Here is a 22844-nt window from a genome sequence, read left to right as displayed (position 1 = left end):
GTGCAAAGAAAACATAGATTCCCCCCTCCAAAAAAAAAAAAAAATTAACCTCAAGAGAAAAAAGAAAGTTAAAAAAATATTCTTCATTCTGTATTCAGACACAATAAGTTCTTTCTCTGGGTATGGATAGCATTTTTCACCATATGTCCTTATCTTGTATCATTATATTGTTGAGAATAACAAAGTCATTCACAACAGATCAATTCTATTTTAAAGAAGGGAGTGATGGTAGAATGTCTTACTCAGAATAAACATCTGCTTTTGTGTTTCAGTTGGGATTCTCAGATCCCTGGCTTTACCTTTAATGACATGTTCCTGCGCATCTCTACTCGCCTCCCATCCCATTACATCTATGGTTTTGGGGAAACAGAGCACACGACCTTCCGAAGAAACCTGACCTGGCACACATGGGGAATGTTTTCTCGAGACCAGCCCCCTGGGGTAAGGATGGAGTAGTTTGGAGATTTCTCTGTCTATCTCTATTCATATTAGTTCTTATGTGGCCCTCCTGGCTTCATTCATCTCAACTTACCCAAGCCTGTTGAGTTCAGCTCTGACATAGAGGGAACCAACTCTTTCATTCTTTAGTGCTGACACTTAACCACTTTCAAGAGGGAATCTGGATCCAACATTGAATTCATTTTAAAGATAAATTGTCTTTAAAGATCTTTTTTCTTTTTCTCCTATTGCCCTAGTACAAGAAGAATTCCTATGGTGTGCACCCTTATTATATGGCTCTAGAGGAGGATGGCAATGCACATGGGGTGCTCCTGCTCAACAGCAATGCCATGGGTAAGAAGGGAAGTTCCCCATTGGCTCTTCTGGGCCATATGGTTCTGGGAAAAACCATAAAGGGAAAGTCCCAGCAGGTTTCCAATCCATTAAATTTGAAAAACATTATTTGAGCTTTTTCCTATGTGTACAGTTTTGAGTTGAGGGAGATGTAAGGTTAAAGACATTGAGGAGAATGCAATGGGTAGAAACTGAGCCTGGAGTCAAGAAGATGTGAGTTCAAATTTGGTAAATAGTTATAAGCTATGTGACCCTTGATAAATCACTTCACCCCATTTGTATCAGTTTCTTCATCTGTAAATTGAGCTAGAAAAGGAAATATCAGATCCCTCCAGTATCTTTGCAAGAATACCAATGGGGCCATGAAAAGTTGAATATGACTGAAAATGACTGAATATCAACCACAAAGATAAAGACATATTCCCTTCCTTCACACTGCTTTCAATCTAGTACGGGAGATTTTATACATATACGTATATATAAACATATTAAAGATACACATAAAATATGCATATATATACACACATACACATGCATATAATACATATGTAAAACAAATTGCTTTTGTAATTATATACATAGTCATATATAATTATATGGAAATAACATACTATGTTTATATATTCATAACTATTACAAAGAAAATAATGATTCTGTCTAAAAGAAACATGAACAAAGTGCTTTTGAGAATTTGGAGAAATCACTTTTGATCTTTATGGGACAAAGAGATGAGAAGTACAGAGGGTAGACTCAAAAAAGAATTGAAATCTTTGAAGAATGGGTAGTATTTCAAAAGGAAAAAGTAATGGGGAATAGCAGAAATAGGAAATAAAATTAGCAAAGGCAAGGAGGTGGGAAAGTATTAAAACATGTTCAGAGAATTATGAAGAATCCAGTTTGGGTGGATTGTAGTACTTATGAGGAGGAATAATATGAGGTATGTTTGAAAAGGTATATTAGAGCCAGATTGTGAAAGTTGAATGCCAGACTGAGATGCTTAGTTAGGCAGTGGGTAGTGGCATTTTAAGGACTGTGTATTGGCAAAATTAAGCAGATCTTGTATTGGAAGTGGGTTGAAACCAGAATTAACAGTTATTACAAGAGTCAAAGTAAAAAGGACTTATAAAGGAAGGGAAGGTGGTAAGTAAAGTTATAAAGGATGTCATACTTGGAATCAGAAAGATTTTTTTACCGCATATGAGGCCTAAAGGGAAGCAGGACTTCTAGGCAATTTTCAAGCCTGAAACTGGTTTTCAGGCCTTAGTGACAGATAGAGTATTGTTAAAAGTTAGAGTAATTAGGTAAATGGGGATGGAGGAGTAGCAATGATGCAAAGCAAAGATATTAGCTTGGGGAACTTCCAGGAGGTTTGGAATCTGGAAGACTTGCCAGTTCATCTAATGTTTAGAGAGGCAGATTTCAGCTTTACATAAAAAAATTAGTTATTAAAATTGTCAAAAGGGAGAATAAGCTGCCAGAGAAGTCTCCACCACTGGAAATATTAAAGTGGAATTTGGATGACTATCTTCACATAATACTGATAGGAAACTTGCTTAAATAGGACCTGGACAAGAATACATTCATTCTTTATCTCTAAACACTTGTTCTCTCTTTCCAGATGTGACTTTCCAGCCCACCCCAGCACTGACATATCGCACCACTGGGGGCATTCTGGACTTTTACATGGTTTTGGGACCAACCCCAGAGCTTGTCACTCAGCAGTACACAGAGGTAGGAAGTCATGCAAACCATTAACAAAGTTACTAAACAACTATGAATTTAGTTTTGTGAAAGGCACAATGATTTATGTTATTTGTTCGAGAGGCCTCCATCTTTCTTGAATCTTGGATCATAGTGTCAGAGATAAAGAAAATTTGGAAGCAATTCCTTGCCTCTGCAAGATGACAAAGACATTGACAGAGAATGTATATGCCTAAAGCACTAGAAAATATAGAGATGGCAGAGATTTCCCAGGAATCCCACATGAAAGAATTTCTTTTAGAGATCTCCATTGTACTTTCTGCTTATAGTACTACAGAACTATCATTTTATAGTCTTGCACAGAGATCCTGTATTATATTGCCACTAGCCAGACAAAACTATAAAAGAAAGTTTTGTTTGTTCTCTATTTGATTCAAATGCATTTCTTCTCCCCAAGAAATACTATTTGATTGAACTATTTTCTGTTTTTACTTTTCCAGTTGGTTGGACGACCAGTGATGACACCTTATTGGGCCTTAGGGTTCCAGCTTTGTCGCTATGGCTACCAGAATGATACTGAAATTGCTGAACTTTATGATGCTATGGTGGCAGCCCAGATCCCTTATGTATGACTCTTCCTTTTGTTGTCTTTTTTATTGCAATATTTGCTTAGTATAATAATGGCACAGATGACTCAAAGAACTTTCTTTTACATTTTGGAAAGTTATGTTATTTTTCTGCTAGTTTTCTTTACTCACTGTTTTTGCTTCCAATTAATTAACATTGTTTTGAATAATCTGAATGTATGCCAACTGATAGCAGTGAAAGACCATGCAGGAATGTTGGGGGAGGCCAGAGTGAAATTAAAGTCATTATGGATGAGAATATACAACATGCGTCTGGCCTAATTGAGAATTAAGCATGTCATGTCTTTAAAGTGACACTCGGCCTCCTTTCTTTTTGTTTCTTTCAGGATGTGCAGTATGCAGATATTGATTACATGGAACGGCAGCTGGACTTCACTCTCAGCTCCAAGTTTTCTGGCTTTCCCAATCTAATCAATAGAATCAAAGCAGCCGGGATGCGAGTCATCCTTATTCTGGTTTGTGGCTGGGTTTGGGGAAGTCATGATAATTGTGCTGTGCTATGTTTATCACTATGTTAAGAAAACTGAACAGAAGAGAAATATATTTCTCAAAATTCATGGGAGCTCTGAAGATCAGTATGAAGCTCTCAGATGTTGTTAATGTCTCTTTTTTTCTCTTATGAGAGATTGCTATTATCCTTATCCATGAATACTTTTGTCTCTGATATCTATTATCATTTCCCCTAGTAATCATTCTCTTTTGATTCCAGGACCCAGCCATTTCTGGCAATGAGACAATTTATCCTGCATTCTCTCGTGGACTTCAGGATAATGTGTTCATCAAATGGCCAGATGACAGTGACATTGTTTGGGGAAAGGTAGAGTTTGAGAATAGACACTCTGATTTTATTCTATAGATGCAAACATGAAGGAATATTAATATCTTTATGCCAAATATAATCAAGTCCAACAAGCATCAATTAAGCTTCTAATATGTAATTGTGCTAGCTGTTGGGAATACAATGATGAAAGTAAAATATCTCCTTTCCTCAGAGAAACTATATTCTTTGGGGATAGGGTAGAGAATAGATCATACAAATGGATTAGCATAACATAATAGTTTAGGAAGGAGAAGAGAGCAATAACTATTAAGGAATCATGAAAGACCTCATATAGGAAATTTCATATAACTTGAGTTTCAAAGAAGCTAAGAATTCTCAAAGTTTGAGTTAGAAGACTGGAGGTAGAGTTTGCTCCAGGCATGAAGCAAATGTATGGATTAAGGAGATGGAATGTGAAGTAAATCTTACCAGAATATAGATTGTGCAGATATTTGCAATGTCTGGAAAAATAGACTAGAGCAAGATTATTAAATGTCATTCAATGTTTAAGATTATTAAATGTTTTTAATCTAAAAATGTTTTAAAAACCAAAAGAAATTTACATTTTTATTCAAGAAGTATCAGGATGGAATAGAAGAAAAAATGGCAACTAGAAGCTAGTAGTCCAGCTGGGAGACTGTCATAATAGGCTAGATGGAAGGTGATGAAGAAGAGGTGAAAAGTGTGTGTGTGTGCATGTGTGTGTGTCTTTGGTGGGGGCAGTATTAGACAATTTCCTCCAGTAAGATTGAGTCCATGGTTTCTTTTTTTTCACCTTACATTCACATAAAATGTGTCACTTATGTACTCACAGACCTAAGATATATTCTTTCTTGACAAATACCAAGCTAAGGTATTTTTAACACTTTTTTTCCTTTTCCTTTCCTTTTTCTTTTTCTAAAGGTCTGGCCAGATTTGCCCAATATTACTATCAATGCATCTCTTGATTGGGACACTCAAGTGGAGGTAAAATATTTCTTTTACTTTGGATGTAGTAGTTATGGGGAACTCTAGGAAGAGGAACTCTACTATTAAAATTGTTCAAGGACTGAAGCTATGGAAAGAGTTGAAATTCTCTTTTTCACTGTTATTCTGGCCTTTGTGTTCCAAGTGGATAGTACAAACATATATTAAATGAATGCATGAACAGAAGGTTATCCTGTCCCATTGACCAATTTTAACTCTAGACCTTATTTTTCTGAAATTGAGCCTGAGCCTGGGTTCTCTGCTGGTTTCTAGCTTTTCTAGAAGGGTTCAGAAAATAGAACTAAAACTAAGGCAGAACTTTTGAAGGAAGAGAGATTACAACTCTGAATAGTCATTGACTGACTCCCTACTCAGTTAAAATATCTTATGCTTCAGTCTAGTCTTCTTCTTCCAGACAGACTTGGAAACACATAATCTAACTCCAGTAGTTCTCCCTCTATTTCTATGGGCAATAGAAAGCACACTATCCAATTGATAGCTTCTGTAAAAAATAAAAGAACCTTAACCAATCATTATAGATTAATAAACATTCAACAGGGTTCACAATATTATAGATAGGTAGCATCAACCCATGAGTCTATGATTATCTTTCATGTTTCCCTTTTCCTGATTTACCTTTTCCTTACTTATATGCTAGTGGTTGTCAAGTCTTATTAATTCCACTTCCTTACCAGTTCTCTCATATGTCTCATTCTGTCTGTTCACACACTTATTTTACCCTCATTTGAGCATTCATCATCTCTTGCCTGGATTATTTAAGTAGGTTCTCACATGGTTTCCTAGCCTTAATCTTTTCCAATCTTTCCTTCAAACAGTTGCCAAAATACTATACTCCCCCAAAATTACAAGTTCTATAATATCACTCTTTTTTCTAAAATTTTCAATGCCTTGCTTTTACTTTTAGGATTCAATGTTGTTCTCCTTTGTCTAGTATTTTAATATCTCCAGAAACTATCTATCTTCCTTTCCTGATTGATTTCATATTATTACCTGCACATACATTCCACTTCCCTTCAGACTATCATCTCAAAGACTATTCCCCATTCTTTAAATGTCTTTCCTTTTCTAGGAAACGCTAATAATCTTTAGCTTCATTCAAAGTTCAGCTCAGGTGCCACTTCTTTCACTGAGCCTTTTCAGAGACTCCTTAAATTATCTTGAATTTGCTTCTTTACATATCTGTCCAGATAAAAGGTAAACCCATTAAAGACACAAGCTATTTTTTTTTTTTGCTTTTACTTTTGCATCTTTACCATCTAGCACAGTGCCTCAGAAATAATTAATTGAATTAGTTTGAATCAACAAATATTAATCACATAGTATTTAGTTAATTTGTACTAACATACTTGACGTGGTAGAGAAAGTCCTGAATTTGGAATCAGAAAGACCTTAGTCTTGATCTTACCTCTGACACTTGCCTGCTATATGATTATTGGAAAATTACTTAACATTGATGAACCTCAGTTTCCTCATCAGTAAAATGTAGGCAATAAGTGGTACCTACTTTATAAGAGCATTTTAGGCTCATATATACAAATACTTTCTATGTAGTGGTAGATTTATTAGTACTCTGAATCATAAAAATATAAACACATATGCATATATAATAGATAAATGTCCATAGTTTATTAAACCTGATTTAATTCAACAAACATATTAAATTACTTGCATGTGTAAAGCACTGTTCAGGGCTCTGGATATAAAGAAAAAATAAAATAACTATTTACATAGGATTTAATATTCTTTTGAGAGAGATACAGTATTATAGAGGTCATCCTGTGTTTTCCTTTTCCCAGTGATTGATGATAAGTCAGAAGGTTCTAAAGGAGCTATAGTATTCTTATCAGTATCTATCTGGAATTGCAAATACAACTTCCTAAGAGAGCTTTGCTATCAGGTATTGTCTTGCTAGTCAGTCAACTGTTGTTTGGAAAATGGCTCAGCAAATATAGAATAATTATACTTATATGTGTGTGTGTGTGTGTGTATACACTATTATTATAATTACATGATATAATAAGTGTATATAATATACATAATTATATATATGATGTAATTCAATATATATATATATATATATATATAATTATAATTATATAGAGAATGAGAATTAACTTGGACATGTTGAGATGGAGAATGGAGATTGGCACTGATGAAGATGGGAAAGAAAGTCTATAAAATGTAGTTTCCAAAGAGTGAATGAATGGCAAACTAAAATAATTTCTTTGGAGGAAGGAAAGCACATGTTTTTGTGGAAGCAAGCAAAGTCAAGCTCTGGAAAGTGTGAAAGCTCTGGAAAGATTCCATAAAAGAAATAGCACCTGAGCTGAAGCTTGAATGAAACTAAGGATTATAAGAGTTTGCTGAAAAAGGAAAAATGGTCTAAAATCAGAACATTGCAAATATGCCCATTTTCTTTGAATCTTGGAACTTTAGGGCCTAACTAGTGCTTCAGTGGCAGACAACTGGAATATTGGATGCTGTTAGCTTAAAACATAAAAATTTCTTCATGTAGAAGAGGAATTAGAAATGTCCCAAGAGACCTGATTCAGGAGTGATATAAAATTTCTATAAATTTTAAATAGACCAATTAATATTTCTTGTTACACAAAAAAAGTTTCCTTAATTATTAGAGGTGAGTGGAATGACTTGCTTCTAGAAATGGTAGGTTTCTTTTCCTCAGAGATTTTTAAGCTGAAAGTACACAAAAATTTTTCAATTATGTTATGGTAAAGATTCCTTTATATTTAGTTGGACTAACCTGTCCAGCTCATAAATTTTGTGATTCTGCTATATATATTCAATGTCTTTTTAATATTCTAAAACACTTTAATATCCTCTCACAGGTTATCTGTTCGTGTTGCAAAATAAATTCTTGTCATTGACTTGACTATATCTATCCTGGGGTTTGTATTTTATCTTTGCAGCTATACAGAGCTCATGTTGCCTTCCCAGACTTTTTCCGTAATTCAACAACCATATGGTGGAAGCGTGAATTGCAAGAACTCCACACCAATCCTCAGGAGCCACAGAAGAGTCTGAAGTTTGATGGAATGTGGATTGTAAGTATGTGTGCCCGAGTAAATGTGCATACATATATATATAGACATATGCACTGTAAGATGGCATGTGATTGTGCATTACCGTGTATGTGTGTAATAGGTGTTCAGGGACCAAAGAAACAGGAAAGTTTAAAAAAAAAATGAACAGAATTTATTTAATCAATCATTTTGGTTTCGGGGGGTGTCCCTATCTTGCCCACAGTGAAAATGCAGTGGTGTCTCATGGACATTATTCTAATGGAAATTTTGACCTGTTGTTTGTGACCTGAGTTGGTCCATTCCTCCTTAAGCAGCTTCTACTTTTGGGAGAAAAAATGTTGGAGGATGATCATATTGTTGCCAGATTTAGTGCAGATACCCATACAGTTTTAGCTCTATCGTAACTTATATTTTCTGAATTTGATGGATCCATCAGCCATATCAATATTATAGTTATGTACTATCCTGCCAGGCAATAATTCTAATTATAGCCCATCAATAACTCCTATTATATTCTGTGGCTTGAAATCTGTCTTATGCACTTATAAGCCCAAGAGCTTTAGTCTTGCTTTTACTGGAACAAACTCAATTATTCCTGTGACTGAATTTGATTGTCCTGTATGACTTGCCAGAAAGTATAGTCCAATCCTTCTAAATTATTTCTATTAGCATATTAATTAACCTTCTTGCATCATTAGTGCCCCTATATGGTGACTGGTTAAGAATGACAATTTCTTCACTATTCCTTGAGGTGACAGGGTATGATTAACACATACACACTTATAAGGAGGCAGCAAGGTAGCATAGTGGACAGAGAGCTAGGCTTGGAGTCGGGATGACTTAACTTCACATCTGACCTTAGACATTTAGTCTCTATGTAACAATTGGCAAGCTTCTTGTCTTCTCAGCATCAATTTCCAGACCTGTAAAGTGGACAAAATTGTACTTCACAGAGTTGTGAGGATTACATGAAATATCACATTTAAAACTCTAAAACTTCAAATACTATATAAATACATTATTATTCTGCATATTTGTATATGTGTGTAATATAAAAGTATGATTATGTTACCAGCATATGTGTACATAAATATATAGGTACATAAAAACATAAAATTGTTTTATATTTTTAGGACATGAATGAACCAGCCAGCTTTGTGAATGGAGCAGTTCCTCCAGGCTGCAGGAATACCACGCTCAATCATCCTCCTTATATGCCCTGTATGTACATTTTACTTTCTATTTAGAAGAATGTTACCTAGACTGAAGAGACTCGGGACCATGATTTGCTTTCATTCATCAGTAGCAACCTAGTCATGGGCATGATCATTTGTGTGAGGATAAGTACATTTAGTCAATAATTGAAGGTCAAGTCTACAAAAAGGAGTTTGGGAAGAAATGTTCAGCTTCATTGGGTAGATCTTGATTTTTATTGAAGCAAAAGCTTTATTTAATTTTGAAAGTATAGTGAAGGCCTGAAAGGGATTCCCAGTGGGCCAATTTTGTTCTCGAACCTCAATGAACCTTAGCTTGATGCATTTTCTTGGCCATAGTGGCTTGATGTTTTTCTCAGATGGGAAAAGAAATATATTTGAATAATTTCAGGCTGAAAATTCCCTAGAAATAGTTTTGCCCATCTTTTATGATGGTGAGGGTGACATTTTAATTTTACTTTCAAATTCAATCTAACTCAAATTAAATAAAAATTTGTATTTGTATGAGTGTAGAGGAAGGGAAACTGAAAACAGGGAAACCATTTGTCTGTGCCGATGACCTCGAAGTGAGAATACTTATCTTCTATCTCAATCTATTTTTTTGGTAACTATCTACTGTTGACAGTAAATGAGGTTTCAAAATAATGAATCTTATTTAAAAAAAAAAGTCCAGAATAGAGCATTGTTTAAATGTTCCTGAGGAACAGAATAATTAGTAATCTGTCTAACACATATAGTGAATTTATCTGTTTTATCATGAGTCAAATCATTGAAAGTTAAATCCTTGATAATTTATTTAGGCTTATAATCAAAAGGAAGGCTGAGAGAGGGGATCGCTAAGACGTCAAATGACTTGGTGTCTAGTTTCCAACCCCATTATTTTTCCAAAACTGTTATTTCAAATTTCTATTTTTTGGGTCTAATGCATTGGCCTTTCCTCATTCTTTATTTTTCTTTGTAGCATTGCCACTGCTAATACCTCTTATTTCCTGATATTCTCTATCTTTGGTTTCTGTACGTACAAATCTCTTGGATCTCTTCTCTCATCTTTCTCTTCTTGTTTAAGTGTTTTCTTAACATGTTCTTTGTCAAAGGCTCTGTCTGGATGTGATCCATTTCCCTTTCTCTCTCTACATATATATCTCAGAATAAGTAGAGACTTAAGGGTTACTCTAGTCCCACTTCTTGTTTTACATCTTTGGCCCAAAAGTTAACTTAACAGAACAATGTCTCAAATCAAGGTTCAAATCTCTAAGCCTTTCTACCAATACCACTGAGTCTTTCTACCATAACATGCTATTTCCTTTGAAAATCTCATCCAGTCCCATTGCTTCCAACTTATATATTTAAAAGAAGAGTTTCCAGATTTATATTTTTAGTGCTGTCTTTTCCTCCCTGAGCTTTATACTTGAATCCTAAATTGCCTACCAGACATTTTCATATAGATGCTCCACTGGTACCTCAAGCTCTACATCTATAAGTAGATTCATTATTTTTGTCTCTCTATATGCTGTACCTGACTTTTCTATCTGTGCCAGTGTTTTCCAAATTTATGCATTCTTTAAATTTTTGACTTCCTTATAGACCACATATCTAAATCATATCCATTCTCTTCCTAAATAGTGAATTCAGAACCTTTATGTAAGAAGGAATCTTAGAATCTGTCTGATACAGGGCTGGAGTAGTCAAGAAACCTGGATTTGCATCCCTGGTTCCACTACTTATCCATATGACCAAAACTGTAAAGTTTCTTTGTTGGAATACACGGGAGCCACCTGCCAGTGGCTGCTGGAGATCCAACCCAGAATGGATCCCTCTTGTGAGAGAATAATACAAGGAGACTGAGAGGCTGTTGCTGTTCTCTGACCTCTCTGACTGAGAGGCCATTGCATTGTCTGACCTCTCTCCTCTTCCCTCTGCCTCCAATTTATCTCATTCCCAATCCACATCTGTGTCAGCAAAAGCTGCCTTGCAACTCCTTCAGATATTATGATCCACAGCTATGGAGGCTCTCGGAGAACTGACCTGTCCCTTAACATTTCTTCATAAATTAAAATGCTAATCAGATACTGAGTATCCCCAATATCTTGAAACTGAACTGAAACTTTTGAGCATCCCATGTTTGTACTTATTATATCATATGATTGATGTGAGATTCAAATGAATGTAATAATATAGGGAAAGGGGTAAGAAGGCACAGTAATTTGTATCTGTGTATACAATGTAAGGAAAATCCAACAGAAACTTCCTTTCTGGTTGCAAATCGTCAAGACATTTGTAGCTTTTAGTCATCTCCCAGGGAGAACTGATGAATGATGTACTGCTCAGTGTGGAACATTCTATAAACCAAAATATCTATTATTGTTCTAACAATTATAACTACCACTACTACAATTCAGTCACTAACTTTTTTCTTACCATGTCTATTAAAAAAAAGATTATAGATTGATGTCTCTGCCTCTAGACTGTCTCTTTTAATTGATCTCATGCACCCACAGCTTAATCTTTCTATTAACAGGTATGAGAATTTCATCCTATGGAATAGTGGAAAGAATATTATATTTGGAGTAAGAATACTTGAATTCAAATCCCAGCTCTGCTACTTATTAGTTTTTCTAATCTTGTAGCTACCATTTAACTCTATGGGCCTGATTTTTTCATCTGTAATACAAAGAGAACATCTTCTAGGTCTGACCTGCTTTTCTATCTCCAACTCATTCTCTATCCTCTCTCATCCCTTCACCTCCAGCCACCTCCTTTAGCATCACCAGATGTAAAACATTTGTCACTGTAGGCATGTTCTCACATCATTGAATCTCTTTCCTCAGATCTAGAGTCAAGAGACAGAGGCCTGAGCAGCAAGACTCTGTGCATGGAAAGTCAGCAGATCCTGCCTGATGGAAGCCCAGTGAGACACTACGATGTGCATAATCTCTATGGCTGGTCCCAGACTAAGCCAACATATGAGTGAGTCCCTGTCTCCCTTTCTCACAAATGAAGTTTCCAAGAGAAAGAGGAATGGCTAGTCCTTTAAAAGCAACCAGTTCCCAACAAAGACTCTGCTCTTTTTTTCCTTTTCCAACAGACTTTCCTACATTTCTTCATCAGAAAAAAAAAAGTATCTATATGAGTGGAAAGTATAATTCTGATTTATATTTTTATCTCTTTATGATCAGGATATACATATTGATCAGAATTTTTCTAAGTGACACAGCATTAGGGCAGTGAATCTATTCAAAAGTTAAATCAAAGTTTGCTCCTCTCCTCCCACACATTCTCATATAAACTCAATGAAATCATGTTTCTTACCCAATATTTTTACCTAATTCATCCCCTAGTGCTGGTTCCTTCCTGCACCAAGTATAGATTGAAGTTATGTTCCCACTTTCCCACTTTGTTCTCATAGTCATTGGCTGAGAATGGTCCTCAGTTCTTGGGCTTAACTCAGAGCTTCCTGACTGGGAAAGTGGTCCTTGGCCCTCCTCATTTAGGTTGTGATTTCTCGTTTGTCTTCCCTGATCAGAGGTGTGCAGGAGGCTACTGGACAGAGAGGAATTGTGGTCACTCGCTCCACCTTCCCTACTTCAGGACGCTGGGCAGGACATTGGCTGGGGGACAACACTGCAGCATGGGACCAGCTCCATAAATCCATCATTGGTAAGTGCGGGGCTTGTCCTGAAGGCTTCCCTTGGAGGGGAAAGGAAACTAGCCCAGGTGGTCAGTAAAGTGATAATTATTTTGGATTCTTGAAGAGAATCAGAGAGGAATCAGGTCACTGACTATTTCACTGTATCACTCTATATATTATGGGACTTTTCTCCATATTGAGCTATAAGTCAAGGAACAGGTTAGATCAGAGCCTGTTCAGTCTACCAACTTGCCTCACCCATCATTGCTGTGGTTCTCATTGCAGGTATGATGGAATTCAGTCTCTTTGGAATATCCTATGTAAGTCTCCCTCAAGTCACTTCATCATTGTTAAGATTGGTTCAGAAACTCATAGCATTCTCATTCTGTTTCCTTTTTTTGTTCTCAGACTGGAGCCGATATCTGTGGGTTCTTTGGAGATGCTGAATATGAGATGTGTGCTCGCTGGATGCAACTGGGAGCCTTTTACCCTTTCTCTAGGAACCACAATACAATTGGGACCAGAGTAAGATACCAGCTTGTTCCCCAGGCCTGGCCTGGTACCTGTTTCAATTCTTTCCCCATAAGTGAATGGATCCCCTCTTTCCTGGAAACCACCTCATTAGTCACCAGTCCTTCACTTCACAAGACTGTGTAACCTACAGTCTGTTAGAGCTTCCTAGAACATCTCTCTTCTACCATAAATTGCCCCTCACAAAAAAATGACTTGAGCAGATCTCTTCTGACTGACCTCTGAGCAGTTTTCACAGTTCTGTCCAGAGGTTAGGGTGCTGATTGCTGCAAAACAAATAGATCTGTGCTGCCCATAGTATATTTTTGTATCACGGCTCTGCCTGTTTTCAGGGGCCCTAAAATATAGCAAAGCAGAGAAAGAAGAATCAAAAGGTCTTCTGTAGCCAAAGTCTATGGGGATTTAGGAATTATGAAGCAAAGTATAATTGTCTCTCTAGATTCCCTGTGGAGTAGAGGTATCTCTATTCTAGGTATCTTAGCCTGTTTCCCAATGAAGTAAGGTAAAACATTTGGTATAAGTACTTCTGCATTCTATATTTAGAGACAAGACCCTGTGGCTTGGAATTCTACCTTTGAGGATCTTTCAAGAAAAGTCCTTCAGACAAGATACACCCTGCTGCCTTATCTCTACACCCTGATGCACAAGGCCCATGTCGAAGGCAGCACTGTTGTCCGGCCCCTTCTTCATGAGTAAGTGCCCACTCTGTGTCTCGGGGTCCTGTGTGGAATTCTGTTTAGAATTGCAATAGGAAGCTCTTTAATGTATTACTTCTTTTCTTATGATGGTAGGACCTTGAGAACAGGTTCTGTCTTGTTATTCTATTTCTTTCCCCATTGTCTTGTATCTAGTGAGTACTTAATGTTTTTTTTTTTTCAGTCATTCATTCAAAAAATGAAGTATGTTACTCATTTCTAGAAATAGTATATGGAATCAAGCATGATCCTTGGAGACATATCTGTTTGTTGCTTATCTCAGCTTTGACGGTAGCTTGTGACCATGAACAAGCTATATTTATTTTCTCTGGGACTCAGTTTTCTCGTCTGTAAAGTGGGAGGTAGTAATGACTGTGAGGTTTGCTATGAATTCTGCAAATCTTAAAGACTACATAAGTATCTGTTGTGGGGTATAATTTTCATTCTTTTAAAAGATGGAAATTACTTAGGAGGATTTGAGAATCCAAAAGTCTTTCCTTTTTGGTTTAGTGACTTAGTAAATCTTTTTTTTTTTCTTTTTAAAGCAGCACTTTGTTTTTCCTTTTTGTGACTGGAATGGGCTAAAATTAGTTTGCATTTTTTGAGCATCTACATAATACTAGGAGAAAGCCCAGGAGCTAGGAAATGAGGCAAATAAATCTAAGTCAACTTGATATTTCAAATGGCTATGATTAATATCCTTTCTTGTGCCTGATTGAACTAGACTTGGGAGAAGGCCTCAAAGAGAGCAGAAGTTCAGCTTTTCTTGTGTGGAGCTTAAGATCCCTGGGAATTTGTCAGAATCATGTAGTTTGATTTCTGAGATTTCTTTGAGCTCTAACTTTAATGATCCAATGTCCTGAGAGAATATTGCTCATACCATTAAGTTGTGATACTATGCTTCTGTGCTCAGATTTGTGGAAGACAAAGAAACCTGGGACATATACCATCAATTCTTGTGGGGTCCAGCCTTCCTAGTCAGTCCTGTACTGACACCAGTGAGTATATGGATCCTCCTGAGCCTGTATAAGCTCCAAACTGAGAATCAATATTTGAATAGTAGAAAGGGGTCTGATTGTATTGATTCTGAATTGTCCTATAGCTTTAAATTACTCAATGCTTCAATTTTCATATTTTTAAATTGAATGATAGACCACTTATATTTAAGTTATGGGGTCATTGGAAGGCAATCATAAAATGATAAATCCACAGGATATTTCATTTTGAATACTCTCAAATATAGCAATTAAAAAATCATGTTAATCCCTCTTGGAGATTTTGATCAATTTTTCCATGTACTTATTCCACTAAAAAAAATCATCCAATTTATTATAGAATTCCCGGAATGTCACTGCCTACTTCCCTAAAGCCAGCTGGTATGATTATTACACGGTAAGTAACTTTCATGGGGCATAGGATATTATGTTTCCTCTGTTCAAAATAGTATATACTTTCTCGAAAGGGAAATGATTTTGGAGGCTAAGATATCTCATGATGGAATATTATCAGGATGTGTGTAATGTTTGCCCCATGCTGCTCTTACATAGTTGACCCTCTTTCAAGGTTTACTGATCTTATGTTTTGGTGGCTGGGACTCGGCCAAAGGCAGCAATTTTTTTAAGCACTTTGCAGATTATCTTATATATATCTAAAAAAAATCAGTGCAGTGATTATATTCCACTGGAGAAGAGGAACTCTATGAAATGGTCAGAACATTTTTGCTTATATGGCCTAGAAGTCTTAGGTTAGTTTTAGTTAAATTGGTGCTTCTTTCCTGAATGTAACCACTTTCAACCTATTGCTTAATGAATGATCGTTGAATGATTTGAGCTAATCTCAATCCCTTATCTGTAATAGGAGGAAATGAAAACAAAGGGATTTTAAAGTATCTCTCAGTCATCCCATACTGAGAATACCATCAGATTCCAAAAGTATCTTCATCAATGCCTTAATTTAAAATTAAATCTTATTTTAATTTAATTAGTTTAAAAGTTCTCTAATGCTCTTTTTCACATTTCCCTGAAGACTAAGTCTCCATAGCCAAGGCAGTGGAGGAATAATTAATTCTTCTTAATTTCCACTTCCCCAATGTACTTGATAACCCTGACTTTTCTGTGAGCAGCGACTCTCCTGCTTATTCTAAGTATGTAGTCTTTACAAGCTTTTCTTAAAGTTACTTTATCAAAAGAAGAATGCCAATATTTTTGATCCCCTGTCTATCTTCTATCCTTCCTAAGAATTAATTACTTATTGTAGGTAAAACCCTGTAATGCTTTCTGAGGTTGACCACATGGAAGTGTGGAAAAGAGTCCCTAAGGAATAGATTAAGGATAGTCATAGCTTGAGATAGTGAGATAGACTAGGCCCACCTGTACAAAGAAAGACAATAAATATTTGTAAAGTACTGTAGTTTTTTGAAGGCTAAAATGGGTTTCCCTGAACCATGGGGGCAATTTAGAAAAGTTTCTTTCAAGAAAGACAATATTTGATTCAAAATGGAACAAAAAGTGGGAGAAATGATGCAGAGTGAGCCTAGGGGAATCCACAAGTGATCAAGGTAGTCAGGAAGTGAAAGGCCATTATGGAGGAAGAAAGGCAGAAACAACACCTGTCCTTTCTTGTATAACTTAGTCAGATAAGATGAGGTGCAAGGACTCATTTTTCTCCTGGTTTCCTCTGTTTAACTGTAGGGCTCAAGTGTTGGAGTGAGGGGACAGTGGACAAGCCTGCAAGCCCCCTTGGATCACATCAATCTCCATATCCGTGGAGGCTACATTCTTCCATGGCAAAAACCTGCCAATAATACTCACTATAGGTGAGTTAGGGGATTATCCCCTTTTCCCTTTCCAAACATGTCTCCAGTTCTAATGGTGACTCTCTGCTTTGTCCTTTTCTTGAAAAGTAGAGGACAAAGTCCTGGAGTTGGAGTCCCAAAGGCTTGTGTTCTAATTGACTTCTGTCTGTGTGACTCTGGGAAAATCCCACCAACTCTGAGGGCTTCTGTTCTCTCTTTGCACTTAAACTTAAAATTTCACAGGAATTATTCTTTTTTTTTCCCTTTAACTCTCAAGTTCTTTTTTTTTTTTTTAAATAAATCTTTTTATTTTTAAAACCAATGCATGAATAGCTTTCAACATTCCACTTACAAAACCTTGTGCTCCAAATCTTTTTCTCCCTCCCTTCTCCCCACAGCAAGCAATCCAATATATGTTAAATATGTTCAATCTTTTGTATATAATTCCACAATTATCATGCTGCACAAGAAAAATCATATCAAAAAGGAAAAAAATGAGACAGCAAAATGCAAAAAAAAACAAAAAAAGTGAAAATACAATGTTGTGATCCACACTCAGTTCCTACAATCCTTTCTCTTCATCACAAGACCATTGAAACTGGACTGAATCACCTCTCTGTCAAAAAGAGGCACTACTGGAATTATTCTGACAATAACAAAAGCATTCTAATCCCTAAGAGTTGTATAATGTGAGTCACTATCATTTCTTCAGTTTTTTTCCCCTTTTCTCTTTTCAGTTGCTCATTACCAAGAGCAACACAAGGATCAGGCTTTATTGCTTATATGGGGGCTTTGTGAGCATCCTGCATTTTCACTGGCTGGAATGTTCTTCCTCCTCATCTCTGCCTTTTGGCATTTTTTGTCTCCATTTGACCATGAGCTCCCTGAAATTAGGGACTTTCTTTTGAATTTCTTTGCACCTTTGTCACTGAGCAAATGCCTGACCATAATGAGCACTTAATGTTTGTTGACCTGAGCACTGGATAATATACCATATGAATGCCAGAGAATTGTGATTGAGATATATATATATATATATATTTTTTTTTTTTTAACTTTTTATTGACAGAACCCATGCCAGGGTAATTTTTTTTACAACATTATCCCTTGCATTCACTTCTGTTCTGACTTTTCCCCTCCCTCCCTTCACCCCCTCCCCCAGATGGCAAGCAGTCCTTTACATGTTAAATATGTCACAGTATATCCTAGATATAATATATGTGTGCAGAACCCAACAGTTCTCTTGTTGTACAGGAAGAATTGGATTCAGAAGGTAAAAATAACCCGGGAAGAAAAACAAAAATGCAAACAATTTACATTCATTTCCCAGTGTTCTTTCTTTGGGTGTAGCTGCTTCTGTCCATTTTTGATCAATTGAAACTGAATTAGCTCTCTTTATCGAAGAGATCCACTTCCATCAGAATACATCCTCATACAGTATTGTTGTTGAGGTATATAATGATCTCCTGGTTCTGCTCATTTCACTTAGCATCAGTTCATGTAATTTTCTCCAGTCCTCTCTGTATTCATCCTGCTAGTCATTTCTTACAGAACAACAACATTCCATAACATTCATATACCATAATTTACTCAACCATTCTCCTATCAATGGGCATCCCTTCATCCAGTTTCTGGCCACTACAAAGAGGGCTGCCACAAACATTTTGGCACATACAGGTCCCTTTCCCTTCTTTAGTATCTCTTTGTACTATAAGCCCAATAGAAACACTGCTGGATTAAAGGGTATGCCCAGTTTGATAACTTTTTGAGCATAATTCCATATTGCTCTCCAGAATTGTTGGATGTGTTCACAATTCCACCAACAATATATCAATGTCCCTGTTTTCCCACATCCCCTCCAACATTCCGCATTATTTTCCCCTGTCATTCTAGCCAATCTGACAAGTATCTAGTGGTATCTCGGAGTTGTCTTAATTTGCATTTCTCTGATTAATAATGAATTGGAGCATATTTTCATATGGCTAGAAGTAGTTTCAGTTTCTTCATCTGAGAATTGTCTGTTCATATCCTTTGACCATTTATCAATTGGAGAATGGCTTGATTTCTTTTAAATTGGAGTTGAATTGTGATATATTTTATGGGAAAGTTCAGTTGACTTTCGCTCTTCATGACAGAGGAAATAAAATAAACCTATGTTGAAAATATAATTTAAATATTTTGAAAGTTTACGATTTCTATTTATTTCTACTCAATGCATTTCAAAAATCAGGGAAAAATATTTCTGAACATAAGATTCTTATAAAAGGCATCAGGGATAATCTTTCTACTTACATGGACTTTATTTCAGACCTTTATCACCAGTCTCCTAGACTACTACAATACCCTTCAAATTGCCCGCCTTGCATCTAGAGTCTCCTCTTATTAAAGTCTAATCTCCTCTGTGTAGCATGTGAAGCCCTTCATAATAGGGCTCTGGTTCCTCACACACTTGCAACAATTGCAAGCTCCAACATAAGGTCTTTCCTGAATCCTCCAATAGTTGGTGTTCCAACCTTTCCCACACATTGAACCCAAAAGGATCATTTATTTTATATTCAATTATCTGTGAATATAGTACAACATAATATATACTATCATTCTGCCTCTCCAGTATCATTTTAATTTTTTGAAATGTAGAAACTGTATTCTTCTTCTCCTACTCTTCCTTTAAACATCTAGTTCCTAACATTCTCTTTTCATAATAGTTGCTTAATAAAGAATTGTGAATAACTTGTCAAGGAAAGGAGAAGGACTGATTGTAATTTCTGATGTTTACAGCCGGAAAAATTCCCTGGGACTTATTGTGGCTTTATCTGACAATGGGATAGCTGAAGGAGAGTTTTTCTGGGATGATGGACAGAGTATTGGTAAGTAAGATTTTCTTAAGTTCAGTTGCTTGTCTCTCTGTTTCTGTCTTTTTCTTCTTTCTCTTCATTCTATCCCTCTACTTATTATTCCTTATTTTCCCATACTTTTGTCTCACTCCTCCTTCCTCTCTCCTCTTCCTATATTTTCTCTCTCTTTCCTTCTTTACTTCCTCCCCTTTCCTTCTTTCATTCCTCTCTGTCTCCTCTTCTTTCTTCACATCCTATCTCTCATTCTACTTCCCTTGTCCCCTCCCTACCTTGTTGATAATGGGACAGCTGAAGGAGAGTTTTTCTGGAACTATAGACAGAGTATCAGTAAGTTAGATTTTCTTAAGTTCTGTTGACTTATTTTCTCTCTCTCTTTCTCTGTCTCTCTGTCTCTCTCCATTTCATTCCTCTTTGTCCACTTATTATTTCTTATCTCCCCGTATCTTCCTTCTGTCTCTTTCACTCTCCCTTCCTTTCTCCTCTCCTCTTTCTTCCTATATTTTCTCCTTTTCTATTCTTTCCTTTTCACTTCTTTACCCCTCCAGCTTTCATTTTCTCCCTTTCCAATCCCCTTCCTTCATAGTCCATCTCTCATTCTTATTTCCCTTGCCCTCTCCCTTCCTTGTTCATTTTCCCTTCCTCTCCTGCTTTCATATTGTCTCTTATTTATGTTGCAAATCTTAAAGTTATTTGAAGGATAGAAAAAGTGGCTGGCAATAAAAAGTCAAAGAAAATAACCTTAATTTACAAAGTAACAGCTCATCTTATCTAGCATTTGACTAGATAGTTTTCCTTGAGAGTTAAGAAGACCTGAGCTAATTCCTATTTTGGACATACACTGGTTGCATGATGCTAAGTAGATCACTTACCTTCTAAGTATGGCAGGCAACTCTCTATCATTTGAAGTTGTAAAGAATGTGCCAGCCTTCACTGGTAGAGGAAGTAGCGAATCAGGAGCTCCCTAATCTAATAAAATTACAGGTTCACTCTACTCTCTTATTCAGATTTTTTATGATAAGACTTGAAGAAAAAAGAATGTGAAAATAAGGTTAAACATGAAAATTAAGGATTAAAGATTTCTTTTAAGACACTGATTACTAATGTATCTTCTGAACAACAATAAACTTGAAAAGAGCAAAAAATAATACTGTTTTTTCCTATCTCCTTGTCTTAACACTTTACAAATGTGAACAATTCATTTAAAATCAAGGCCCATTCTCCAGAACTCTCATAGATTTTTCTCTTACAATAATAAGCCTCTTTTCAATAGTTAAGAATCCTTAGAACTATTTATGGAACAATATGTGAGTTGCTGTGTAGTACCATTGTATTGTGTGAATGTCAGTGTCTCAAAAACCAGGGGGCCTCAAAGGTAGCATATAGGCAGTGGTGACCATGTTGTTTCTCAGTTAGGACCTAGTAGAATTCACTCTCTTATTTTGTTGCAGATACTTATGAAAAGGGGGATATCTATTTCTCAACCTTCTCTGCCAGCCAGGTGAGTGTTATTGGTTCCTTTCATTACTTGTTCATTTCTTCAGCACAATCAGCTGATAAAAATGATATGAAGAAAGGCCTACTTTATGATAACTCTTCTGGGAGCCATGACATAGATCCAAGAACCACCTTTTGATCTAAACCATATAATGACAACTTCCAAAGCAGACTATTAGAACACATCACCAACTCAAATTAGAGTTGAGGAATGATTTCTTAGTAACTTGCTCCTAATGGAAAAGACATGATAGAATACATCTGGAAGGAGAAAGAACCAACTGCCTTCCCCAGTTTCTTCCCTCCCTATCTTCTCTTTCTCTAACCCTGTCATGTTAATTATTAGATCACAAATATAATTTCATGTACTGGACTTTTTCTGTTCCTCCCATTCTTTTTTATTTTCTTTGAATATTTAGCATTTTCTTTGTCCTGGTCTTGTGGTACTTCTGTTTTCCATGATATTTCAAATATCACTGATAATGGGCTCAGTAATTGTATCTAATTGGTTCTTTCAGGCTCTGATTAACAGTTTGTCCAAGCCAGATGGGCTTGAATTCAACAAGCAAAAAAAAAAAAAAAAAAAAACCCAAAACATTTGCTCATATTCATTTTCTCTTACTTCAATCTTCCATGCATTTCTTTTAAAAATTTAAGTTGATTGGTTTGGTTCTTTTAGACTTTTCAGAGACATTCTATTTTTTCCTTTTCACTAGAATTATTTTCTTTTATATCTTCAGAATTTCTTTCTTGACTATTTCCCCATCTTTCTTGGGTGAATTTCTTGAAACTCAACAGGAAAATCAACAAGAGTAAGCATTTATGTAGCACCTATATGCAAGGCATTCTATATTAAGCTCTTAAAAAAATTTCATCTCATTTGATCCTGACAATAACTTTGCAAAGTTGGTGCTATCATTGTTATTTTAGACTTGACGAAACTGAGAGGAAAAGAACTTTCTTCCTCAAAGTCACAAAGCTAATTAATTGGTTAAATCTCTGTAATCCAAATACCATTCTGAGATACCATAATCTTAGTCTGATTTTCAGTTTCCAAATTAATTTTTCCCTTTCATAATCCCTGTCTTCAGTGGGCAATAATAAGAACACAACTGATATACTTGTGAATTTCAGTTTATTATCCAAGTTTATTGACAAGGCTTTTTAGAATCCTGTGGGAAGTGTCATTTTTATATTCATTTCTGGCTCACAGATACAGTTGACGTATCTCTAGCTCTTAACCCACAAAGTTACCTAAAGTCAGAAGTCCTAAGCATTCTGATTCCTTTAGCGCAGGGATCCTCAAACTTTTTAAATAGGGGGCCAGTTCATTGTCCCTCAGACTGTTGGAAGGCCAGACTGTAGTAAAAACAAAAACTTTGTTTTGTGGGCTTTTACATAAAGAGACTTCATAGCCCTGGGTGAGGGGGATAAACTTCCTCAGCTGCCACATCTGGCCTGCTGGCCATAGTTTGAGAACCCCTGCTTTAGAGGGATATCTCTAGTTAAAGCAGTTCTGTGTAACAGCATCTTGAGGACTACTAGAGAGTTGCCTGCCTTAGTTACAGGTAATTTGTGATGTTCTTTCATTTGAAAAAATCTACTTACCTTTAAACAATTTTTTTTTTTGTTCTCTTGAGAATAT

The 22844-nt window shown here is 36.1% G+C and overlaps 1 protein-coding gene across 1 annotated transcript in view; it reads left to right on the top strand.

The window, feature by feature from the left end:
- The window catches only part of MGAM (maltase-glucoamylase), a 168320-nt gene that overhangs the window by 55335 nt on the left and 90141 nt on the right, over window positions 1–22844 (top strand). Inside the window, exons 27-45 of the mRNA XM_052000129.1 lie at window positions 273–441; window positions 696–792; window positions 2411–2523; window positions 2994–3119; window positions 3467–3595; window positions 3850–3957; window positions 4864–4926; window positions 7875–8009; window positions 9122–9209; window positions 12031–12169; window positions 12726–12859; window positions 13116–13150; window positions 13239–13355; window positions 13905–14053; window positions 14970–15054; window positions 15392–15448; window positions 16747–16871; window positions 19629–19717; window positions 21154–21203. Of these exons, the coding sequence (XP_051856089.1) occupies window positions 273–441; window positions 696–792; window positions 2411–2523; window positions 2994–3119; window positions 3467–3595; window positions 3850–3957; window positions 4864–4926; window positions 7875–8009; window positions 9122–9209; window positions 12031–12169; window positions 12726–12859; window positions 13116–13150; window positions 13239–13355; window positions 13905–14053; window positions 14970–15054; window positions 15392–15448; window positions 16747–16871; window positions 19629–19717; window positions 21154–21203 (2008 nt within the window). The remainder of the gene's footprint in view (window positions 1–272; window positions 442–695; window positions 793–2410; window positions 2524–2993; window positions 3120–3466; window positions 3596–3849; window positions 3958–4863; window positions 4927–7874; window positions 8010–9121; window positions 9210–12030; window positions 12170–12725; window positions 12860–13115; window positions 13151–13238; window positions 13356–13904; window positions 14054–14969; window positions 15055–15391; window positions 15449–16746; window positions 16872–19628; window positions 19718–21153; window positions 21204–22844) is intronic.

The sequence above is a fragment of the Antechinus flavipes genome, chromosome 5 (genome assembly GCF_016432865.1).
Source record: "Antechinus flavipes isolate AdamAnt ecotype Samford, QLD, Australia chromosome 5, AdamAnt_v2, whole genome shotgun sequence".
In the NCBI taxonomy this organism is placed as follows: domain Eukaryota; kingdom Metazoa; phylum Chordata; class Mammalia; order Dasyuromorphia; family Dasyuridae; genus Antechinus; species Antechinus flavipes.
Note: the sequence above shows the minus strand (reverse complement) of the source record. Positions and strands in the feature narration are given on the sequence as shown.